This window comes from Gymnoscopelus microlampas (genome assembly GCF_963454915.1).
Source record: "Gymnoscopelus microlampas genome assembly, chromosome: 7".
Lineage (NCBI taxonomy): Eukaryota > Metazoa > Chordata > Actinopteri > Myctophiformes > Myctophidae > Gymnoscopelus > Gymnoscopelus microlampas.
In genome coordinates this window covers 31818362-31843379 of record NC_139944.1, presented here as the reverse complement: position 1 = coordinate 31843379, position 25018 = coordinate 31818362, and the positions used below count along the sequence as shown (strand labels likewise).

At 41.1% G+C, this 25018-nt stretch overlaps 1 protein-coding gene across 3 annotated transcripts in view; it reads left to right on the top strand.

The window, feature by feature from the left end:
• The window catches only part of rnf123 (ring finger protein 123), a 197571-nt gene that overhangs the window by 73662 nt on the left and 98891 nt on the right, over positions 1-25018 (top strand). For all 3 annotated transcript variants that reach the window (XR_014601226.1, XM_084063529.1, XM_084063530.1), the window contains exons 35-36: positions 1747-1822; positions 6292-6376. Coding sequence is in view for 2 of the 3 variants with exons in the window: in XM_084063529.1 (XP_083919655.1) it covers positions 1747-1822; positions 6292-6376 (161 nt within the window). In the remaining variant the exon portion in view is untranslated. The remainder of the gene's footprint in view (positions 1-1746; positions 1823-6291; positions 6377-25018) is intronic.

Here is a 25018-nt window from a genome sequence, read left to right as displayed (position 1 = left end):
ACAAAATGCCTCAAATCATGAATGCAGTCAGTGTCCGATTGTCGTGCAAGGCCTAAGAAGAAATGGCACCCTTTTCACGTTGGCCTATTATAGCGCCACCAGGAGGCCACAGTAGCCTACCTGACCTGGCGGAGACCTGTGCTCCGAGGAGCACTTTTTCTAGTTGATAGTCATGTTGTGTGAAATGCAACTTAGATGAAGTCTGCACCAAGTGAGGCTTGAACCTGTGACCTTGAGGTTGTGAGACATACACTTAAGCGGGACGCTATTGGACCAAGAGACAAACCTCTGAAAAAAGAGATCACACTGATCATACAGTTTCACGCAAATAGCTGAAAAATCCTGGGTTTAAGTGTTTTTCAAACTGCTCAAGATTGCGGACAACCTAAGGGCGGTGCTTACTGGTCAACGTGATAGATGTGTTCCTCATTAGTCAAGGCACATGTGTAAGCAGGTCTAATGGCTGTCGGCCAAACGAGGCATGACTTTTGCCTGTTTAAAGTTTCAATTTTCAAAAAATTGCTATAGCGCCCCCGTTTGACCAATTGGAGTAAGATTGGTTTCAGTGATATTTGGAATGGCCCTTTACATTTCTGCAAAGTTTCAAAGAATGGTAAGTCTGCATGTATGAGTTAGGGGCAGATGAATAATTGTCATAAAACTGCAATATTCATTGGCTCATTAAAGCTTCATTTTTTCACTTATGGAAGATATTTTGCAAAGGTTTTTTGGTATAGGTCCAAAGTTCATGTGTAAAAAGTTTCGTGCAGATTACTCAAAAATCCCAGGAGGAGATAGGTTTTAACTGTTTTTCATATAATTCAAAATGGTGGGAGATCTAAAGGTCAGAGGTCAAAAGTCAGAGTGTGAAAGTTGTTCAGCATGAGGAGACGCATGTGTGCATCGAAGTTTCATGGCTGTAGGTGAAACAGGGCATGAGTTGTACCTGATCAAAGTTGGCATTTTTCAATTGAGTGCTATAGCGCCACCTTTTGACGAAAGATTGTGAGAATTATTTCTTGATCGTTTTTCATGACCATCTATCATATGGCCGAGTTTCATAAAAAGCGACTGCACGGTTCAGCCAGAACTGCCAAAAGTGGCAGAAGAAGAAGAAACGGAATAATGCCAATAACAATATGGGTCCATGCTGGAAGCCTGGCCCCATAATGAGATTTCTGGAGGGAGGGTTTACCAGGCTAGGGAATCACAGCTCCTGTGGTGTGCTGGGCCGTCTGCACCGCGAACGGCGTTTTCCTAGGGAGTGGAAGGCAAGGGGGCGGGGGGGTGCCTGTTGAGATGCGTAGAGGAATATCTTGTGGAGTTTCAGCTACTATGCATCCCAGAAATATATAGCTTATAAGGATTTGTAATTTTTAAGGAAATGTAAATATGGCAACTCATTTAGATGTAGGCTTACGTAGGTTTATGGTTTCCCAAGGAGTCAAGGACTATAGCCGTTTCACTCATGATACAATTTCTCTTTCATAACAGATACATACATGTGCCAGATAATCCCCACACCAAGAGAGTAAAAAAGAAAAAACGTTTCAGTCATTCAGTCCGACTTCACTGTAGCTTAAAGTAGCCTTTTCATAAATTATATTTGTACTTAGGCTGCCGTGAAAGTTAATAATATTTAGAGAAATTGAAAGTTTCAAATAGGATGGATAGGATTGTCATATAACATTATTTAATTAATTAATATAGTTATGTCTGTCTGTTTGTCTGTGTCTTTCTATACAGCTGTTGAACCAGGTGTTAAACAGAGTGACGGCAGAGAGGAACCTGTTTGATCGAGTCGTCAACCTGCGACTCCCAGGTACACACACACACACACACACACACACACACACACACACACACACACACCCTCCCTCCCTCCCTCCCTCCCTCCCTCCCTCCATGGATGGACACTTTCCCATGCTATTTTAAGCCTGGCAATTAAAGCTCCATTGTGTGATACATGCCCCCCACGATAATCAAGGACAATTGTGACACATCACTTCACGACTGGAGTGCCATTTCACTAATTAGGAGTACGTTACCCAGAAGCCAGCCATCCAACATAGTCTGTTCCTGCTTGCTGCTATGTCTCAGAATAAATTAATTGTGGGTTGAGCCAGGTCATTGAGAGACGTTTGTCAGAATCATAATCACATGATTACAAATAATTTGGAGATTTATAGAACAAAAACGCTTTTGATTAACTAAAGTAATTCATTTTAAGTCATGTGGGGTAGATCTGTCATCTGACCTCAGAAATTACAATAACATTTCAGTCACCGGTACACAGTATCTCTATAGTCATTAAACCAAACAGGTCTGTCGGATTTTTCATATTCCATCCTGATTAAGATTGGCTTCCAAAATTTGCTGCAGTAGTCTGTTTTTAACAAAATCACTCAAATCACAGCAACACAACACAGCGTGCGGGGTTCCACGCACATTGCCACTAGGTCAAGAAAGAAATGCCACTCTACATTGCTCAAATCAGCCTTATGGTGGCGCTCTAACAGGCTGATTCACGTTTTTATAACTGGACCGATAGGCGTGAAACGTTGCATGCACACTCCCTAGAGGCCAAGTAAAAACCTCTGCCCTGCACATCTGCCTTTTATAGCGCCACCAGGAGGCTGATTTTTGCAAAACACATTTCTTAATATTACTCCTACAGATTTTGTCTCCTACAGTTTTGAACAAAATGCCTCAAATCATGAACGCTGCATCCGATTTCCGTGAAATTGTGCACACACATTCCCACTAGGCCGAGGAAGAAATGCCACCCTTTTTACATTGGCCTGTTATAGCGCCACCAGCAGGTTGATTTTAGCAAAACACATTTTTGGAACAATATGCCTCTAATGATGAACACAGTGTCCGATTGTCGTTAAAAGGCCTAGGAAGAAATGGCACCCTTTTCGCATTGACCTATTATAGCGCCACCAGGAGGCCATAATAACCTACTTGGCACTTTTCTAGTTTTATTATATTTTGCATTGAAAATAATTTGTCAATCATGTCACTGTCATGCAGAAGTTTTTCAGATTCAATGTTCGCTGTGCAGCGGTTTATCAAAGACATGCACTGCCTGGCATATGACAAAGACATGCACTGCTTTGGTTGAATTGACATGCAGTAACCACGGCTACTAATTGAACACATATTTTTTTAATTGATTCAGCATTTTCCCCCAAACATTGTCGATTATTCAAGGCTTGATTATTTATTTGACAGCCATAGCCATAGTGGGTGTGTGAAATTGTGAGTGTAGAAATTGTGCCAATGTTATTTGGGAACCCAGACATTGCTGAAAATTACATTTCTTTGTTGGCCTGTTCATCCACAGTGTGCGGAAACCTAATGTGTTGATGTTTATTAGAGAGGACGACAAAAACCCAGTTACTGCAGCTGACCTTCAAGAGAAATCTCACCGTTAATTTGCCATTAGTTGCGTTGTGTTTTAATTGTGTGCACCAGCCTTGGTGCATTTGCTTCATCATAATTTGTATGCTGTACTGTACGTATCTGGCTGCTTTTGTACAGTATGTGTTTGGTCAACATTATTGCTGTTCATTGTCACTTTGGTGCAGAAATTCGGTTATGTGGTGGTGTGCTGTTTGCAAAAATTACATTATTGAACACACAATCACAGGTGGCATGCACACAGCATGCCACCTGTGATTGTATGTTCAGTAATGTAATTTTTATGCTCTAAAATTCTACTGGTAGCCCACAACAGCACACTGAATATTCATCTTTGTCCTGTAGATAGTCTTGGGTCATTCAGTTGGAGGATGATTTGTGCCCCAAACCACTTCTTGTTTTGTGGCAAAAATTGGAAATTTGACACCTGGTCACGGCCGCATCATTCCACGAAAACCACTTAAACCCTCTATTCTTAGAGAAACAGACTTGAGTTACATCTGTACTTGGATCGCTTTTTCCATAAGAGATTACATCAAATCTCTTTATCCAAAAATAGCAGATCTACAAGCGTGTACATCGGCTATTTTTGGCTAATGTTTCCACCAGAATATGGATGCTGGGGTTCAAGGGGTTAAGGTCTTGTACCGTACTGTGTATGTATACTTTATGTATATCAATATTATACTGCTTAGACTGATGATAGATTATTGGTTTACCTGATGTATTGTTAAAGTACGACCCCCTGTGTTTGTGTTTGCAAAAAACAAACACTAAAATGTCACAATAAATTCAAAATGGTTCCCGTGATGCTTTCTTTGAAGTCTGGACAATGGACATGGTACATGTTCCTACCAAATCTGGTACATCTACTGTAGGTGTAACCCTAATGTGGGGCTTTAACTTTGACATTTTGTATGGGGTGCTATCATGCCATTTTGCCACACCCATGTTCAAGACTCGTAAAATATGTAATTTGTCACCACTTCTCGTGTGTGCAAAGTTGTGTGGGATTATTAGTACTCCGAGCACCTTTAGTCCCTCACAAAATGTGATTAATTTGGCACGAGAATAAAAAATATTGCATTACAACTCACATCGGTGCTCAGGCCCTAATAAATGTGGGGACATCATGGTACTACAGAACAGATTGTGCAGGGTTCACGCCAAAAGATATTTTCCTCTCTCTCTCTTTGTTCATTTGAGTTAGGCATTTCATGGCACTTGCGGAGAGATTAATTTACTATTCAGTCACGTATGCTCGGAGAGAACAGGCAAAGACTGGGGCCAAGGGAAGCCAATGATTGTGGTGTCTTAAAAAGTGTCAGAAATGTCAGAAGACATCCAAGCTAGCCCTATATTCTCTAGCCTCCAAGCTGATAAAGCAAATTTCACAGCAGGAAATTGAGTTAGGCTCTATCCGAGAAGAGTGGTCTATCAGATATGATTCATGGAACTGCACTGTTGTACATTTGTGCTAGCTTTCAGCTCAGGGTGGCCATAATGATGAAAAGGGATGGGAAAAGGAAATGGGGTGAAGTATTTAATATGTTACACTCCACCGATGATGGTAGAGTCGCCTGATAAATAGATTTGCTTATCTGACATTGGACAGTGGTGACTGTCATTAGGCTTGCATAGATTAGACGGTGAAGGTGTGTGTGTGTGTGTGTGTGTGTGTGTGTGTGTGTGTGTGTGTGTGTGTGTGTGTGTGTGTGTGTGTGTGTGTGTGTGTGTGTGTGTGTGTGTGTGTGTGTGTGTGTGTGTGTGTGTGTGTGTGTGTGTGTCTTTGAGATATCCAATTATAATGAATCATTGAAAATCTGTGGTATTCAAAGCATATTTTGAAAGGGACACAACAAGTTGTCTCAAGACACTTTACATGTAGAGCAGAGAATGTAGAGCAGAGACCTGAGCAAGCAAAAACTCATGGCAACGAAAAACTTAACTGCAAGAAACGTCAGGCAGACCCAGGCACTAGGGTTAGATTTGGTGTAGATGAAAAAACGAGGGGACCCCTTGGGGACCCCGGCCAACAATATAGGGTTCAAGTGGTTAAATACAAATAGTTATAGAAGGTTAAAACATCCTCACTCTGGTTTAAAGCTCCCAAATAATTGCTCAACGTTTCAACCTTATATTTTATTAATGGCGCAACGTTTCAACCTTGTACTGTAGGTCTTCATCAGGCAGATGAAGACCTACTCCTCTTTGAACTAAATACAAATAGTTGCCAAAACAAAATCCATGTCTAGTCCATTCATAATGTGGCCCTGGTCTGAATAAAAGATTCAAAACAACTGGCTGACTGTCATTTAATGTCTGACAAACAATCTGCTCTATTGATTACCAGTGGTAAATGCGGCACCAGAGCACTACCCTGTTCTTTGCTTGCACCCAGTGAAAAAACACACCCCACTTCCCCAGTCAGTTTGTGTGGAAACTAGTCCAGCGGTAGCCTGGAAACCAGACCAATCTGCCACTAGTCTCAGCGGTACACCGTCGCCGGAGATTGAAGGCTCAAAGCAATTAGCTATTCAGCCAGTAGTTTTCGAGTTTGGGATCCAAGAGGTTGACCGAATGACTGACTTAGAAGCCCCGGCTCTCGCAGGGTTAAAAATATAACGGGCATGAAAAGAGCTATAATAATGCTGGCAACTGTAGCTTTATAAGTATACATAAAGATGGTCATGTTTTATACTTAGTTTGTTGTACGATTTCACTATTCTTTAATGTTTTTTTATTTAATTTATTTTTTCAACTTAAATTTAACATCATTTTTGCCTATAATGACATGACCAAAATATGGACGCCAGGTTGAAAGTGTTAATAAGACTTTGTGTTTGTGTGTGTGTTTTGTTGCAGGTCTGGAAAGCGTCGACCACTACCCCATTCTAGTCGCTGTCACTGGTATCCTGGTTCGAATCCTTGTGGACGGGGAGAGACAGGGGTGAGTGTTTCCGATTGGGTGTGAATGTTTGAGTGTATCTGGATGTGTTACAGAAATGTCCCCCATATTACATCTAAAGGGTGTTTTGCCCTTAAAAAGGAGTAATTTCATTCCCCCACATGGATTTCACTGCCACTTTGTGGCACTAAATATTTGTTTGCAATGATTTGTGATTCTAAAACGATGAGGAAAAAATTGTATATGCTCAAAAGTTAGCATATACAAATACTCTCCCTTAATGACGCTTTGGACCGCGCTGTTAGCTTTTTGTCGATTTCATTTCATGGTGCTTCAACGCAGTGAGGCTTCCAGACTAACTGCTGTGTCTACGTTCATTACTTCTAGATGGCTCTCGAACCCAAATTAAATTTAAGAGAAATCAGTTGAAAGTTTTGAGTGCTTGGATGGTGAGTTCGGCCTTACTGGATTTGTCCTTTTTATCTGTGCAGTGTGCTGCTCAGCTGAAGGATTTTTGTGTTTGTGTTTGAATGGATGATTACGTTTTGACAAGGCAGAGGAGTGAAGTTCTTATACCTACAGAGACACTTTCATGTTGCTGGCGGCAGTTAGTTTAGAGACGGGATAATTCTTCTTTGTCTATGTAATCTCTCCCAGACACACACACACACACACACACACACACACACACACACCTTTGCTACCATGGTACTGCATTGCAATCAGACCCACAATGGGAGCATAATCGGGGTGTTGATGCGCTCCAGTGTGGAAGAAATTCAATTAGTGATCCATAAAGGCTGTGGCTGGTGCCAAAGAAGTCCACGGGCAGACACGAAGACTTGGGACTTGATGGGAACCAAACTGAAACACATCCACTTTTGTCAAGACAGCGCTCACTCAAGTGTATGTGGGCATTTGTGTGTGTGCATGACACACAGAGAAATACTGAAGGAGAGAGTTTGCGTGTGTCATTTATGCACGTGTGCACATGGCAGTGAGAAATGGTGTCTGTGTGTGTGTGTGTGTGTGTGTGTGTGTGTGTGTTGCTGGGTGAGTGATTTGTTTATGCGCTTGTCTGTCTAAATTTGTTTTCATGTGCCATGATAACGATAATATAATCTACTGTATACCAGTGAAAATATAATTAAGTATTATTACAGAGATTTGGACAGGTTGGGGGGGGGGGGGTTATGCAGATTACAGGGGACATTTACAGGGTTTGTGTGAAGTTTCAGAAGTCCATTTTGTCATTGTCTCAATGTCTTTCTCAATTCGTCTTGCTCTCTTATCGTCATCTTTCCTTACCCTATTTGTCAGTCTCATCTCTCACTCTCTTCATCAATGTCTCTCTCTCATATCTCTATCTCAACTCTGTGTCTTCCTGTCACACATTATTTGTTTCCCATCTCTCTCTGTCACTCCCTTTGCTTTTCCTACACAGTAAAACCCTCAGCGATAATTTATCCATTTGTCAGTCAGAGAGTGTATACATGTTACCAAATGGACCCATAAACTCTCAGTTAAATTAACACTGACACTTACAGTGTAGCCTCCCTCTGTCACTTACAGCATTCAGTGTCAACATTAACCCGTTAAGACCTGAAGCCGATTCTACATCCTAAATCTCAACAGTATTCTGAAAAACTTATGTTTCTATATCAGTGGTTCTCAAACTTTTTCATGTCAAGGACCCCCAAAATGATATGTATTTGACCGCCGACCCCATCTCAAAATATTTTATTCCAGAGACCACCAGAAGTAAAGATTTGAGTTAAAAATGTTCGCTTTAAAATAATATATATATTCAAAAATGTTCACACATTTTCATGATTTTTCAAAAATAGCAGATCTACAAGCTCGTAGCGCGGCACTCGGTGCCGCGATATGAGCTTGTATATCTGCTATTTTTGAATAGCCATAGTGTAAAATAATGCTTTTTTAGCTCAAATCAAAATATGACACAAGTTCCATGTCTCAATGGGTTAATCTAATGTTTGGTAACATTCCACTGTGTAGTCATGGTCTTGCTTCAGGCAACTGGCTTTCTCCCTCTCCCTCCTCCTCTCACTCTCTCTCTCCAACGGCAACCACATCTTGAAAAGCCCACATCTGATTAACACCGACAAATTAAACATGTCAACATACAGTATGCTCACTGCACGTCAGAGAGACGGCATATACGTGCGTGCATGCGTTCACGTGCACCGGACAGAGACTGATAGAGGATATGCAAAGTTTTAATCAGACAGTGTACATATTAATATTGGGCTGTGCCACCAGATTTGAGCTCCACTGAGCGACCCTTTCTAGTTTGGCCTATTTTGTTGATGTCCTTGAAGATGTATCTGTATATTGTTTATACTAGTTGATTCATTGTATTTTACATAGACCTCACAATAACATTGCAACTACAACATACAAACACAAACACACAGGTTCATTCTATTTAGCTTTAGCTGTAGCTAAACAATAATTTACAACGGACGAGGGTTCTAATTAAAACGATAGATGGAAAATAGCAACATAAGCAAAACTATGACAACAGAGGAACAACGCAGAAACATCCCTATCCCTCTCCCTATCCCCGATCATAACATCATTATGTTACTTACACTGTTATCTGTAGCATCAGAGATCATGAGGGGAGAAAATGACGACACACTTTGAAGTTAGTATTTATTTTAAACCAAGCTGTTTGCAGAGCACCATTGTTTGATGTTATATTTAGGCCAATTATATGGCAGAATTAGAATAAACTCTAATAAATTACAGTTACAGTTTGCATATTCATTTTTTTATGAACTAATTAAGCAACATTTCTGAAGTCACCTTGACATCATTTTATGTTGCCCTAATTGGCGTATTTGGAGGAAGATAGTTCAAGGTCAGGAAATTAGACTGTTTTGTGTGTGCACACATGCTCTACTTGTGTATGTACTGTAGGTGTTTGTGTGTCTGTGCATGTGTTCTGTATGTGTACTGTATCTATATGTGGGTGTTACCGTTTGTGTCTATGAATGAGATACTGTGTATGTTGTATCTCTTTCTGTGTATGTATTTTAAGTGTGTGCGTGTGTGTGCGTTTGTGCACGTGTGTTCTGTTTGTAAACGTACATTCACATTTTTTACATCATTTGTTTGGGGCATGTGTATGTGTCTTGAGTTGTACAGAGGGTACATACATTGCTGTCTCATCATTTGTTTGGGGCATATGTTTGTGTCTTGAGTTGTACAGAGGGTACAGACATTGCTGAGATATTTCTGACATCACTGATCTCTCAGTGACAGCCAGTCTCAGTAGCTTCCAGTTTGAAGATGATGATGATGATGATGATGATAATAATACACTTTTAAATTAGGTTACAAAGTGCTTTACAGACAACAGGATCAAATCAAACAACAGACACAGCAGCAAGACACCAAAATATACTATATAAAACCACATAAAATCGGTTAAGATATTTCTGGAACAGGGAATAAAAGAAGTTAAAACTGGAGAAGAAACAGGACAAATCGGACAAATAGAATGGGTGCCTGCCTGGTGGCTCAGCCAGTTAATGCACAGACCCTGTTGCTTGTGAGCTTGCTTACCGGTAGTTCAAATCAGACCTCCGTCTTGTCTCGCATGTCTCTCCTCTCTCTCTGCCCTTGATTTCCTGTCTCTATACTGACCTATCTGAGAATAAAGCATAAACATGCCGAAAGTAAATTTAAAAGAAATAAAAAATTAAAGAAAGAAAACTTCTTGGGCCTTTAATGTCTATTAGACAGGCCATAATGTGCTATTATGTTTATATTAGGGATGTCCGATATTAGCATAAAAATGTAATGCGGGAAAATATCTGTCGTTTTTTGAAAACAAAAAAGTGAAAGTTACAGGAGTTCCTGCTGTATGGTGTGTGTGATATGAGATGTGAGTTTACCATAATCACAGTAATCCTTAATCATATTCAAGGGCTTTTGGAGAGAAGTTAGAGGCCTGCAGAGGGAAGGTGTGTGTGTGTGTGTCTGTGTCCAGCTGACGCTCATTGGCGCTTGTTAATGTTATAGGCATCAATATTGATATTATAGCCATTTTATTAGAAATGTGATGTTGTTACCTGGCAATTAGTTGACTTTTGGTGAAAAAGCATATATTGGTATCGGTTGATATCGGTATCGGAAATGAAGAGTCGGACTGTATTTACAGATGGCACCTGTATTTCTCTGGAACTCTCAGGCATATTTTATAGAAGTTAACAACCTTCTTAATTCCAGAATCTTCAACTCATTTTGACAATAGTTCGTTTAAATTCGATCCATAAGACAAGGCTTGTTTGGGACCTATTGCCTGCACATAGCTGGAGTTAAATTAGTTTCTAGGAGACAAGCATAGTGCTTGACAGAGAGGATATGTGCAGTATAATAAGGCTGGATAACCATGCGCAGCCATGCTACTTTAAACAGGAGACAGGCTACCGTACTTGAAACAGGAGACCTTGATGTTTAATCTGGTGGAGTTTGGCTGTATTTGAGAAGAGTTGGCCCTTTATTCTTAGGCAATGCTCATTAGTTAATGAGCATGCAGATTTGTCCATACTGGACATTTGCAATGTGTTGTCAACGCTATAATCCCTGCAGAATCTTCCAGCTCAGACTGCTGGCAGTGGTTAGATAAAGGCCTATCTTTCCCCAAAAGACTTGAAAGGGAAATTGACACATTCATTTCTTTGAGGCTCGATTACTATAATTCCATCTATGCAGGAATTGACCAGTTGTCACTCAGGCGCTTGCAGCTGGTGCAAAATGCAGCTGCGTGCCTCCTCACAGGCAAGACAATACATGATCACATCACCCCGGTCTTGGTCTCAGTCCACTGGCTCCCTGTGTATTTTAGAATACATTTGAAGCTTTTATTGTTTGTTTTTAAGGCCTAAACGGCCTGGCTCCTCCTGAACTTCTGAACTTGTATACTGGCACACCCCAACTAGAACGTTGAGGTTGGCTAATCACTTGCTTCTGTTTGTACCTAAAACCAGCCTAAAAACCAGAGGTGACCAAGCCTTTGCGGCAGCTGCCCCTAGGCTATGGAATAGCCTGCCCCTTCATATACTGTACACTAGAGGCTTTTAAATCATTATTAAAGAAATGTTTAAGATTACGATTTTTTTAATCGTCGGCCTTCAACTCTGAGTGAGTATCTCTGGCCCTAATTTTGTATTGTTTCCCTTTCTTTCTATATTTCAATTGTGTTTGTTTTGTCTTTTGCCTTTTACTGTTTAATTATTTCTCTCATTTTCTGTACAGCACTTTGGTAGATTATGGCCATTTGTGCTCTGACTATAAATTAAGTTTTGAAATTCAGAGCAAGTCCTGGAAGATTCTAGAGTGGCTGTCATAGTCTCCTGGCTTTAACCCCATAGAAAGTCTTTGGTGGGATTTGAAGAAGGCAGTTGCAAACCCAAGAATATGAGTTAACTGGAGGCCATTGCACCTGAGGAATGGGCTAAGATTCCTCAGGAACACTGCCAGAAGCTGGTGTCTAGCTATGCATCACGTTTGCAGCAGGTTATAAGAGCAACAGGGTACTCTACTAGTGTAGATGCTTAAAGGACGACTTCACCAATTTTCAACCTATCTTCATATAATTGGTCCTCACTAATACTCATGATAAAATGGTACCATTTTTTTCTACTTGGTCTGTGTCTCATAGGAGGGCTGTGGACAGTCCAGAAGTGACATCATCATTAGGCATGATTTTTTTTTCCAACAAGATTTCACATTTAGATTTTTATTAACACGAGAACAATGGCTTCTTTTATTGCATTGCAACTTTCCAGGAATAGAAAGCCTGCAGTTTCTATTAGCTTGGATTCCCCATTGATGATGTCACTGGTAGACGGGACTCTGAACTGTCCACAGCCCTCCTCTGAGACACAGACCGAGCAGATTTTTTTTTTACCATTTTATCATGAGTACTGTATTAGTGAGGACCAATTATATGAAGATAGGTTGAAAATTGGCGAAGTCGTCCTTTAATATTGAGACTGCAGTAGTCATTGAAAGTGGCATTTTGTGTTGAATTTGGAGAAATCTATTAGTTGAGCTGTTGTTTATTGCGAACAGCTCACAGTTTGCGAATTTAGCCAAAGAACCAAATATTCAGTACAATTGTATAAAACATTTCAAATAATGAGGTAAAGGAATGATAAAGTAATTCCTGTGAAAAAGAAAGCTCAACATACAGACGGCTCTGAATGCAAGATTTTCATTTTTTTCCCCTTTAAGCACAAGCTGATGTCAACTTGTGACAGATTTATTTATAATGTATGGTCATCTGCTCCAGGCACTGCACGTACTAGTACAGGGATGCACCAATTCACCTGCTATTACAGGGGTCATTTTTATGTCTACTCAGGCTTTTGCGTGGCTCAGGTGGTAGAGCGTCCGCTTGGGAACCGGAAGGTTCCTAGTTCTATCCCGGGCTCCCCCAGAGCCCCAGTGTCGAAGTGTCCTTGAACAAGACACTGAACCCCTAATCGCTCTCGATGAGCAGGTTGGTGCCTTGCATGGTTTCCTCCGCCATCGGTGTATGAATGGGTGAATGTAATGCACAATCATTGTAATGTGCATTTACCATTTACCCCATACAGGGTTTAAGTTGCTTCATTCAGTATTTGGATATTTGATATTCATTTTATCAGACACGCTTTTTTTTCCCAGTTAAGGCACAAGTCTTACAGCATGAGTCTCATTTATTATGTTCAGATTCTTTTTAAACAGAAGGTAAAACTACATTGCAAGTAAATCATTTTCATTGTTTAACCCCCCCTCCCTCCACCCATCCCCCCATCCAGGGACATCAACCACACAACAACAAAATCACTATATAAACACATGATTAGAAAGAAAAAGAAAAGAAAATACAGACACAGATACAAAACACAAAAGGCCAAAATAATAAATAAAGACACAACCCATTCCTATACAAACCAATTGTAACTTCAAACTCCATTTTAACCATGATAGATTCATTGAAAACACCGCCCTTGGTTCTGGTGACTGATGTTGTCCTTCTAATAGGTGAGGGAGCCGTGTGTTTTCAATGACTTTTTACATTCATTGTATTTATTCCCCCCCCCAAAAAATATATATAAAAGATAAATGAAAAAAGTAATTGAAAAATTTCACACCCCCTCACACAGTAGAAGGAATTAGAAGGATTCAGAAGTGCAAGCTGAAAGTAACATACAGTAGGTTTGTAATGTACGCACGGATGGAGGGCAGTGCACAAGGCCTCCATGTGCCAAAAAGTTTGAAGGGAGATGTCGGCTTCCAAAGGAGGAATAGAAACATCGCTTCATCCTTTGGGGGCCAGACAGGGAGCTGGATCTGCTGGATGGAGGAGAGGTAACTATCGATCATTTTCTGGTCGACGTTGAAGCTTGGCAAGAGAAGACTGCACAGGCTGGCCGGAGAATCACCCTCAGCCAGAATAGCCAGAGGGGCATAGTGGTTTTCAGCTTAATGACACCATCTTTTTGTGGGTCAAAGAGTCGGAGAGAGAGCCTTCTGCTACCCTTCTTCACTTCAGCCCATGTCGTGAGATGGAGGGGGGTGAGGGAGCTCTTTCCACCATTTATTCTCAGTCAAGGAGACAAGGAAAACTGATGTGGGTAAGCCAAAGCGCTGTGGCTATCATTGCACACAGCACAGCTTACACATATTACAGTAGGCTAACAACTTGGGTGCTCAGGTTGGCAAATGACACGTTACTTGAATTTGTTCATTAATAGTTATTTCCAGACAGCCTGATTGAATTGCGTTTCTCTGAGCAACCAGCTGACTTCAGTGGGCTGCACAATGGTTAGCTGGCAGTACAATTGGATGTCAAATGTTAATTCATGTTAAATAGTATGCGTTTCACCTGACCGGCATATGTTTATCCATATCCATGTCATCATGACTCACCTAGAAGTTTTAATTTGCACAATTTTCTGTCCCATTAATTAACGTCTCACTCTTATTCTGTGATGGTTTATGTCCTCATACAGTATGTACTGTAGCAGTTAATAACTGTATCCAAGTCCAGCTGATCGGGTGGTCCAAATAAAGTCCATCATTTATGCAGGGTTTATTTTCAGTCAAGGACCAATGGTAACTGCTGAATTTATACAAAATCTGTCTGGACCTGCAAAACCTATTGTAGCCCACTAATGCCAATAAATGTGTTGCAGGCTTTGACGCAAATTTGTCAGAAATTTTGAAACTTATTATTTATTCTACACATTTTTACAATTGTGGAGCACCTAAGAATCTATGTCTCATATTTCATATTCATATTTTATTAAAAAAAACTTAATATCTATATATTTTCTATAGCTACAGGGAGCCTCAAGGGAAGGGCTAAAGAGCCACATGTGGTTCCAGAGCCGCACGTTTTGAAAAAAGAAATCACATCCAATATAAACACCTGGATGTGAATCACCCATGTTACTGCCCGCTGCCTCTGTGATCCGGTCGATTTGAAGAAATAATCCAGCGTTTGAGGTGAGAACATGGAGAATGAGTTGGGAACATAGAGAACATGGAGAGTAGGCCTTCGTTATCAGACATCTCATCTTATGGTTTAAACTTTAAGGGGAGCTGGTCAGTCAGTAGTGTGCTTCAGACCGGCTCTGACTGCGCTGAAGTGATGGCATAATTGATTTGACCTACTTTTGCGCAGGGCACTGGCATGATGTAATTAATTTATTTGAGAGCAGCTGTGTAAGATTCCAATAGTATGACATTTTTTAATAGTTTTCATAAACATAATGTTCTTTTAAAATTAGATTTGGCCTTATAGATAGGGCTATTTTCTGGGTGTTACTTTTAATAAATGAATACATTTTTGACTATTCTAAGAAACGTTTTCAGAAATGTTTACACGTCAGTAAAATGTATCGCTGGGAACATCCCTATTAGATACTCTCTAATCTAACCTATCATCCCTATGTTGGGCACACCATAATAGGGAACATTTTAAAAGTAGCGACAATATAGCAGATGTACAAGCTCACAACCAAGCTCGCAATGTTATGCATAGCGAGCTTGACTGGCTATTGTGTCATACGATACCATCGTACGATGAAGTATGAAATAGGTTTGGTTAAGCGCTGACGGCTGATCTGAAAAAATGTGGGGCAGAGGTTCTATTGTGGCATCCAGGGAGTGTGTGTGTGCAGTTTCACAGCGACCGGGCCAACGGTGGCGGAGATTAGCTGGTCGCAGACAGAAGGACGGACACACACACACACGGATGGACGGACGGAGGGTAAAACATACTCTCTCGCCATGCCTATCGGCCTGGCGGAGACAAAAATAAATCACACACAACAGCCTAGTTTAAACTTAATTCAAGAATACAATGTTTTGTGTTGATAGCCTGGAAATCTGTTATTTTGTACAAGTGACACCTTTGTGAAATTGGAGTATAAATTAGGCTCAAGTGTTTCCATCAACTCTCTCTCAGCTTCTCTCTCACTCACCCACTCTTTCTCAAATAGAATAGTTCAATACCGCTACAGCTCTCTCTCTCTCTCTCTCTCTCTCTCTCTCTCTCTGTAATAAAACACATGTCAAAACTAAGGACTAATGTGCACAGTAGAGTGGCAGTGGCTCAGTAGGTAGAGTAGCCAACTGGGAGTCGTGAGGTTCTCTGTTCGATCCCTGGCTCCTCCTGACTGCATGTAGCAGTGTCCTTGAGCAAGATCTGGCACCAACCAGGTTGGTGCCTTGCATGGTTGCCTCTGATGTCATGTGTGGATTTGTGTAAATGTATGAGTGTATGTGAAGTATACTGTAAAGCACATTTGAGTGATCTTCAATGCAGCCATTACCATACCATCTCAGTGCTTACTTAATTGGGGTGTGGTTCTTTGCAGAGTCAGCAGCTAGCATGTTGACTGCTATTCAATAGGGACTTTTTAGTAGGACCTCCAGGCTTTTATCTTAATTGGTTTCAGGTCCTTCCTTTAGTTACAGACAAAACAGAAAGGTGGACTGCATGTGGATTTTGATCGTTAGTGACTGAGAGTGATGTGGTGAACAGTTGTACGGGCTACAGGGACCACTTAAGCGTAATTTATTCGTAAGAGAAAAAAAAGAGTCACAAAAATGACATTCAACTGAAAAAAGTGTTTATATTCGAGAGCAGCAACGTGATTCAGTCCTTGGCGTCAACAGGAAGTCACTGAATCCTGATGAAACTGATCCAGATGTGGTGCAACACAGGCGATCCTGCATTCTGGATTGTCTGATTAAATGCATGTCTGTATGATAATATGTGTGTGTGAGAGCTGGAGGGATATGCGTAGTGATCAAATAAAATGGCCCTGTACCAAGTGGCACAATTCTCTCACTTCACCTTCTGTGATTTGATTGAGTGCCACACACACACCTGTTGTAAGAGCCTCTGGCCGCAGGCTGCTCTGGTATAATATAACTAGAGAGCGGATTGCCCCGCCCCCAGCTATCATTTCAATGAATTTGCTCACTGGCGTTTTGAAGCACCCGGAAGCCTGTCGGAAGTAGAATTATTGATTCGTTTTTGACCACACATAGAGTTATGAGCATGCGCACTAGTGTCCTTTTTGCGTTCTACGGCAGCCTGTGTGTCAAGGATTTGAACGCGAGATATTTATTAAATACACCCGAGATGCATATTTATATGTAAATGCATATATATTTATGTATAATATGTATAACATATTTATATTTATATATATAAATATCTCTCAGTATGTTTTGCTCGCGCATGTTTTTCTCCCCGTCTGCAGTTCCAGCTTTGGCCACTGGGGTGGCGGCTTCAATGTTTCTCAGCAACTGGGGGCTTGTTGTCAGCTCCATAGCCAATCATTGTTATACTGTGTATTGACGTGCCTGATGCATGTTTTTCAAACTTGGGTTTACAGTTTTTACCACAGGACAAAAAACTTTTTCATGAAGCAGGAAGCAATGTTTGCTAACTTTTACACATCAGTTGTTTTCAGTTACAACCATCTTCCATCATAACACTCAGATGTTCGTTCACCTCCAAAAATAATATCTCTGATGGCTCTTTACCTTGAGTGGTTGGAATGGAATGTGATGGTGAAGGTTGAACTCTGAGGAGTGATGGAATGGAATAGTGCACTAATGTGGTACCGTAGTTATACTTACAGCCCACTAATGGACTTATTGTAATCAGTGCTGTTCATGTAATGGGCCAGATGGATGTAGTCATGAGATTCCTCCCAACAATGGGGCAGGGCTCACTTATGCAGCTGAAAGGGACAGCAAAAATGATTTACAGCACAAGATTGAAAACATAAATAATCTATTCAATTTTCTGTTAGAAAGAAATACATTATTGAGCCATCTGACAAATTATACTTTTAGCAATAATTAACACATGAATTGTGCTGTGGGGGAAATCCAATGCCAGAAGTAATGAGTTCTTAGCTCGTCAGTTTTGGCCCTGTAGTTTAAACTAATTGGTATGCAGGCTCTTTCTAACCACTGCACAAAATGGAAAAGAGAATGTTAAACAGTGCTGAGGATAAAACCTATAGAAACTTGTGAGGCTTTCATGAAACTGACATTGACAAGGATATGGGGCCAGTCTCTGTTTCATGTACACGTTATGTCAGAGCTGTGGACCACTGGATGTGGATGTAGGCACTGTATTGTGGTTCTATTGAGCTCATTTAGTTGAGGATCAAGTTAACCCCAATTTATGCTAAAAGCTAAGGCCTACATGTAATTCCATCGAGCAGCGTTGTGCAAAAACATACATTAGTTATTGCAGCAGAGTATAAATTACTTGGCCAAGGAGCCAAAGTAAGTTAAACCTAATTTATACTTGGTTGTGGGCCTGTGTCGCGCACCGATAAGCTCTCAATGCATCACCCAAGACACATTGTGAGCTTTTTCAACGTGCGACACTGCACACAGCTAAGTACAAATCAGAGGTTAGATTTTGGATGTGCATAAGAAACCATAAACCATTCATCGAGTGGCACATAATTTCATTTCTGTGTCATTGTATCATGGAAAGAGGTGTGACGGGAGCAACAGAGGACAGAGAAGAGGAAACAAACAAGTCGTTTTTCTTTCCCTCTTCCCTTCTGTTCCACCCCTTTGGCTTGTCAGACTGCAGCCCAGTGGTAAACTTTGAATATGTAATTATGATACAGTATGTATGATTTATAGAACTGTGCCTTGTGATTTATTAGCTGATTTACTGTTCCCAGTACAGACGTCACATTCACACCCGCTGCCTGTAGAAATACAACTGTCAAGGTAGAAATACAGCTGTCACAGTAGGAAAGAAAATAGTCAGATTAATTTGGTAGATTAGATTAAGACATTGGTTCATTGGTTCAAAGTGGGGTCCAGGGACCCCCATGGGTCCTTGGAGGGGTACCAGGGGGTCCCCAGCAAAAGGTGTTAATATAGCATCGCAATAATTTTAGCCACTTTAACCTTTTATACTTTGGCTATTCAAAAATAGCAGATCTACAAGCTCATAGCGCGTCACTTCATGCCACACTGTGAGCTTGTAGATCTGCTATTTTAGATTTGTCTTTTTTAAATGTGTGCAAACCTTTGAATATATATTTTGTAACTCAAATATTTGCTTCTGGGGGTCCCTGGAACAAAATATTTTGAGAGGGGGGTCCGGCCAAATACATATTTTGGGGGTCCTTGACATGAAAAAGTTTGAGAACCAATGGATTAAGAAAAATAAATAGAAATGAACACTGGGTGAAGTTTTCTCAAAGTTTGCTGCAGGACTTATTCAGTACAATAGTTTGTTTTGCAATCTTCTTTTGATCAGTATAGTGCCTGGTCAACACTTTCATCAGCCGTGATCACAGTAAACAGATATATCACAGGCTCTCTGGTAGTTGAATATCCCCCCTTTGTGCCAACAGTGCAGCACAACAGTACTATGATGTCTTCTATAGTTGAAGACATTTGTATTTGTAATGGGAAATTGCAATAATTTTAATAAAGAATATGAAAATACAATTATTACATTTTTGCTACAACTGTCGTAATATGACAGTGTAATATGCTTGATGTCACCCACATCAATTACAATTGACGTCTATCCTATATTAAAATTGGCTTAACAGTCACGCTCATGTCACCATGAGTCAGCCATAACCATATAAGGAGTTCCTAATGCAGCTACGGCCAAATATGGAGTGTGTTGTCTAACTGCAATGTGTCATCATGGCATCAGGCGCAAACAAATCAGTCAGCTCCATATATGGGCACAAAAGGGGGCATACCCATTTATGGGCATATACTGATGACATCAGGGATCTCCATATATGGGCATATCAGTGGGAGCGGCGGTGCAACGTAGGTGTGATGGCCGCAAATCTCTAGTATCTATAAATGCACGAAACCTGTGTGTGTGTGTGTCTTATCTCGTGCAGAACTCGAGCACCGTCTGACCAATCGGCTTAAAACTTGCTGTTCATATCACCGAGGACCTCAGGGTGTGTTGGCCGGAGTGAGAATTCAGTCAGACCATTCAGTCAGGCCAAATGTACTGAAAATCGGAATATATCTGTCTGTCTGTCTGTTCATCTGGATATAATTGTTCCCAGTTGCTTTGCTTTATCCACTCTCTTCATTTCTTCACTACAGACTGGTCATAGATGTCATTTTGAACAGATGCTGGCGTGGCTTTCTAATCACATTACCTGGGGGACCACAGCGGACCTGAGCAGACCTGGCCCCAGAGATCGAACCTCATTTAGGACTAAATCCTGGTCTCTCTTATCTCTTATCCGGCATTAGTATGTCCACTCCACACACCTATTAGCATTATTGACCACCGCATGTGGAATACATTAGTGTCCGTTGCCCTAAAGACCCACTCCCCACACATTTTGTTTTTTGTTTAGTTCATGTCTTTTTGAAGCTTACCCATGAACATCCTGGTAGTTCCGTACAATCTGCATATATCCAAAGCCTTAAAATAATGTTTTACGGCTAAAATCTGGTCTTCAGACATGCACTCACTGAATTCAGGTTTGAACGCACACACAGGTAACCTATGCATTTCGGCTCAAGGAGCCTTTATCAGGGTCCACTGAATATGACAGATAGCACACATGGGGTTGTCAGATACATTATTATTATGCCTCGAATAATTGTCGGCTTTGGGAGAAAGTATGCAATCAGTCGGTTGTAAAAAGTATATATTCGATTAGTGGACATGGGTACTGCTCAGTCTTTTATAATGTCAATTCAACCAGCACAGTGCAGCTGACAGTCTTCAATGCCAAACAAAAGAGGTCAGCGATAAAGTGGTTATGACTGGTTCCCAGTCAAGTGTGTGGCAGCTGGGATGAGGATCAGTATCTCCAAATCTGACAGAGCGGGAGATCAGCCGAAGAATCGGAGCAGCAGGCTCAGTACTGCAGTTGCTGTACCGCACTCTTGTGACAAAAAGAGAGCTGAGCCAGAAAGCAAAGCTCTCGATATATCGAGCAATCTACGTTCCTACTCTCACCTATGGTCATGAAGTGTGGGTATGACCAAAATAATAAGATCGCGGATACCAGCGGCCAAAATGAGTTTTCTCAGACGGGTGGATGGCCTCTCCCTTAGAGATAGGGCGAGAAGTTCGGTCATCCGCAAGGGACTAGAAGTAGAGCCTCTGCTCCTTCACTTGGAAAGGAGCCAGCTTAGGTGGTTTGTGCATCTAGTACGGATGCCTCCCAAGCGTCTCCCTAGGGAGCTCCTCGTTGCACATCGTACTGGAAGGAGACCCCGCTGGCAGACCAAGGACCAGATGGAGGGATTATATCTCCACACTGGCCTTGAAACGCCTCTGGATTAGCCAGGAGAAAGTGGCTCACGTTGCTCGGGAAAGGGAAGTCTGGAGCTCTCTTCTAGAACTGTTGCCCCCGAGACCAGACTCTGGATAAGCGGTTGAAGATGGATGGATGGATGACTGTGACATATCCTTTGTATCTTTATTGCATGGACAGCAATGATGCAAATGTCAAGTCAAATGTAATTTAATTTCTGAGGTCAGTTGACAGGCCTATTTATTATATAGTGACCACCATCATGGCAGTCATCATCAAATCTCAGTCTAATTACACACCATAGAGCCTCACTAAATTCATACTTTGATCAAAGAGTATGCAGGAATCTGTTCTCCTTGGTTCCAGTTCCAGACGACCATATGGGTCCCGTCAATAAGGACGTGAATTGCTTGTTATATTATGTTTTTGTAGCTGTGTGTTTGGTGTTTGTGTTCAGATGTTCTCTGTGGATACATTGGATTACCCAAATTATGGCAGGTCCAATGTATACTGTGCATAATTCATACATACTTTAATAGTAACTGAGAGCAAAAACAGAAAGCATGGAATGCCCCTGTATTTTTTGAGGAGGGAGAACATCAAGAGCCTTAGTTGTAGCTGACAACTGATATAGTGTACCTGTTTACGAGAGAGAGAGAGAGAGAAAGAAAGCGAGAGAGAAAGATAAGAAAGATAAGAAAGATACAGAAGAAGAAAGGGTTTGAGCAACATGGTCTGTGGGTGGTGGGTTTTCATTGTTGATGCAGTGTTGCACTGCATGCCGAGACATACAGTATTAATCCAGTCAATGGATGAAGACAGTGTAAGCATAGCGCACACACACGCGCACACACGCACACACGCACACACACACACACACACACACACACACACACACACACACACACACACACACACACACACACACACACACACACACACACACACACACACACACACACACACACACACATATATATTCGGTGTCAGCACAGAAAGCTTTTTGGACGGCGAGCCTGCGTGGCCGTCCTAATGGACGCAGTTGAGGCATCTGAGCAATGTGGGGAGTTAACCTCTGCAGGCTTATAAAGAGAGGAGGTGGCTTAGGCGAAAAAGGGGCGTAACGGGGCGTGATTTGGTCAGGGACTCTCTGTTTGTGTGAAAAAGGGGGCGGTCTTGGTAAAAAAGGGTCTGGAACGCGTCGTCATAGCTTCGTTGCCACCGATTGGTTGCTGCAACTTGGCTTCATGCAGGGAGACGCCCCCTCTCACGCCCCCTCTCAGGTCTGAACATGCCCCCTCTCAGATCTGAACATTCTTGGCATTCCTGCACCGCGGCCATTGCTCCCTGGCTTGATCCTGTGTCCATTTAACAGCATTGAAATGTCACCTTATAACTTCCCATCCATTACAGAATGTACCTAAAACATTTAAGTGTCCAATAAATATAAGGTACTTACGATAAACCCCAAAAAATTATCAAACATAAAGTCGGACCTTTATTTCGCATAGTATTTAGCATAGTTTTAGCTGATCTTGTGCGCACATTTTGTTCATAAAAGCAGCAGGTCCGTGAAGTGTCCACGCAGCCTAAAGCCCCGCCCACCCCTCTACACACTGAGCTTTTCATGCCGTCACACTCTGCAGAGAGGTAGACAGACTATGGAGGCATCAGAATGTTGTATTAAATTATAGAATGCACCAAAACATTAATAAGTGTCGAGTTGAATCTATTTACGCAACAATGAAGCCCCGATTTCATTTTTGGTTACAACCACATACGGAGATTTTGAAAACATGACCAATGTCAAAAAACTCCCATATCTGCTGGGCGAAGTACAACAATGTGCAAACACAGCAGCAAGATTCGTGAGTTGGTGTGATAAGAGAAGGATATCAAACGGAACACAACCACCCTAAAGACTAAGCATTGTGTATATTCCAAACACAGCAGCAAGATTCGGGAGTTGGTGTGATAAGAGAAGGATATCAAACGGAACACAACCACCCTAAAGACTAAGCATTGTGCATATTCCTGCACAGTGATCTTAGTACATAGAAATTGATCTATTGAAGATTCTGGTTGTATTGTTGTATTGTGCTTCCTGCTTTGGGCAGCAGCGTGGTTCTGAAAAATGTTTTCATAGTACCCTTTTGCGTAGTAAAAGCAGACATGAGGTGATGCTCTGTAGATACATTATCTGTTCCCTTTTTATGTACATATTAACCTGTACATGTTTTCAAATAAAATACATAGTCTTTCAACATAAAATGATTACATGCAAATAGAACCGCATTGTTTCACATGGCTAAAATGCATAGGCCATTCTATCATTATGCAGTGTGCTTTCATTCAATGCAAATATAACCGAATCCTGATGATGGCTCAGGTCACCAGTTGCCTCACATGTTAATGATCACATTACAATATGGATGGGCAGCGATCATTTTACTCCTCTTTGAGCCTGATGAGTTTCCTTTTTTTATACACATAGTAACCTGTAAATGTTAATGTACCTTGTTTTTAAAAACACACATCTTCATGTGACGTTGACTTACAGTGGTTACTTTGTAGATTTTCATTACAAAACATACAGTAACCACTTCAGCCCATACATTTCGGCCATTTGAAAATAGCCGATCTACAAGCATTGTGAGCTTGTAGATCTGCTATTTTCAAATGATTATACATTTGGAAGTTTGTTTTTGCAGTTGCCTTTTAACATTGTTGATGTAATTCATTGCAGACGCACCTTTTTCAGACACATGTACACATTACTTTTCAAATAGTGCGTCATTTATTTTAAACATTGCCACACATAATTAATCTAAATAAAACAGATACTTGTTTGTTAGCTAGTTGTACTAATTTAGTCATTGGTCATGGCAGCATTAGGAGAACTCCTAAACGCGATAGATCAGAGCTTGTAAATTGCCTTTAGGATATGGAATGTGGGCAATGAAAACAGTCATAATGGAATCAAATTTACATGGAGCAAAACATATGACAAACATAACAATGTCATCTAATGACTCAAACCAACGACGCAGTAGCCCCACGCAACTGCTGTATAGCGTGTAGCCATGCTATAAGAGCTGAGCTAATTTGTACATTTCAGTGTGAGCCCCGCACTCTTATGAAATCATGGTCAATATTGCTAAATGTATGCCCAATGTTGAACTGAAGTGAAGGTCTGGGGGCGCAGGTCGTGGGTAGTGGGTAGTGGGCCACGAGATGTGGTTCCTGTAGATCACTGGGCCGATTTGCAGACTGGAGTTGAAGGCTGTATACAGCTCGAGCATGGTAAATAACCTTCGTGTGAGTGAATCACTCTGTCTCAGCACAATTACAATTACATACAAGCTGACATTCTTCAATGTAAATGTACAATATTTGAGCGCCATCTTGTTCACACATTACAACAACAATAAGGCATCAATGAAGTCAATAATATGCTATTCAATCTGTCGCATCATACACATGGACATAGTTAATGCATCTGTATGCTTAAACATGTAGGCTACATGTGTTGTTTTATAGCAATAGTATATACATTAATTTCTTGTCCTATATTCCTTTTTACGTTACTGTATATGTGTTGTTTAACTTGTTTAGCATAGCATAAGCATAGGACAACCACAACGTTCAGGTCGTCGCATCTGGGGTACTAGAGTCAACGTCATTGTCAAGACAACATAGAGAGTGTGTGAATGGCCCCTGCTGGACTGGCTGCTTTCCCAGTTAGCAGTACAATAGTTAGCAGTACTCTATAAAACGTCACACAGGTTTATACACCTTTAGCTATGAATTGCATTGCAAACTGAGGTGATTCAAATAGAAATTA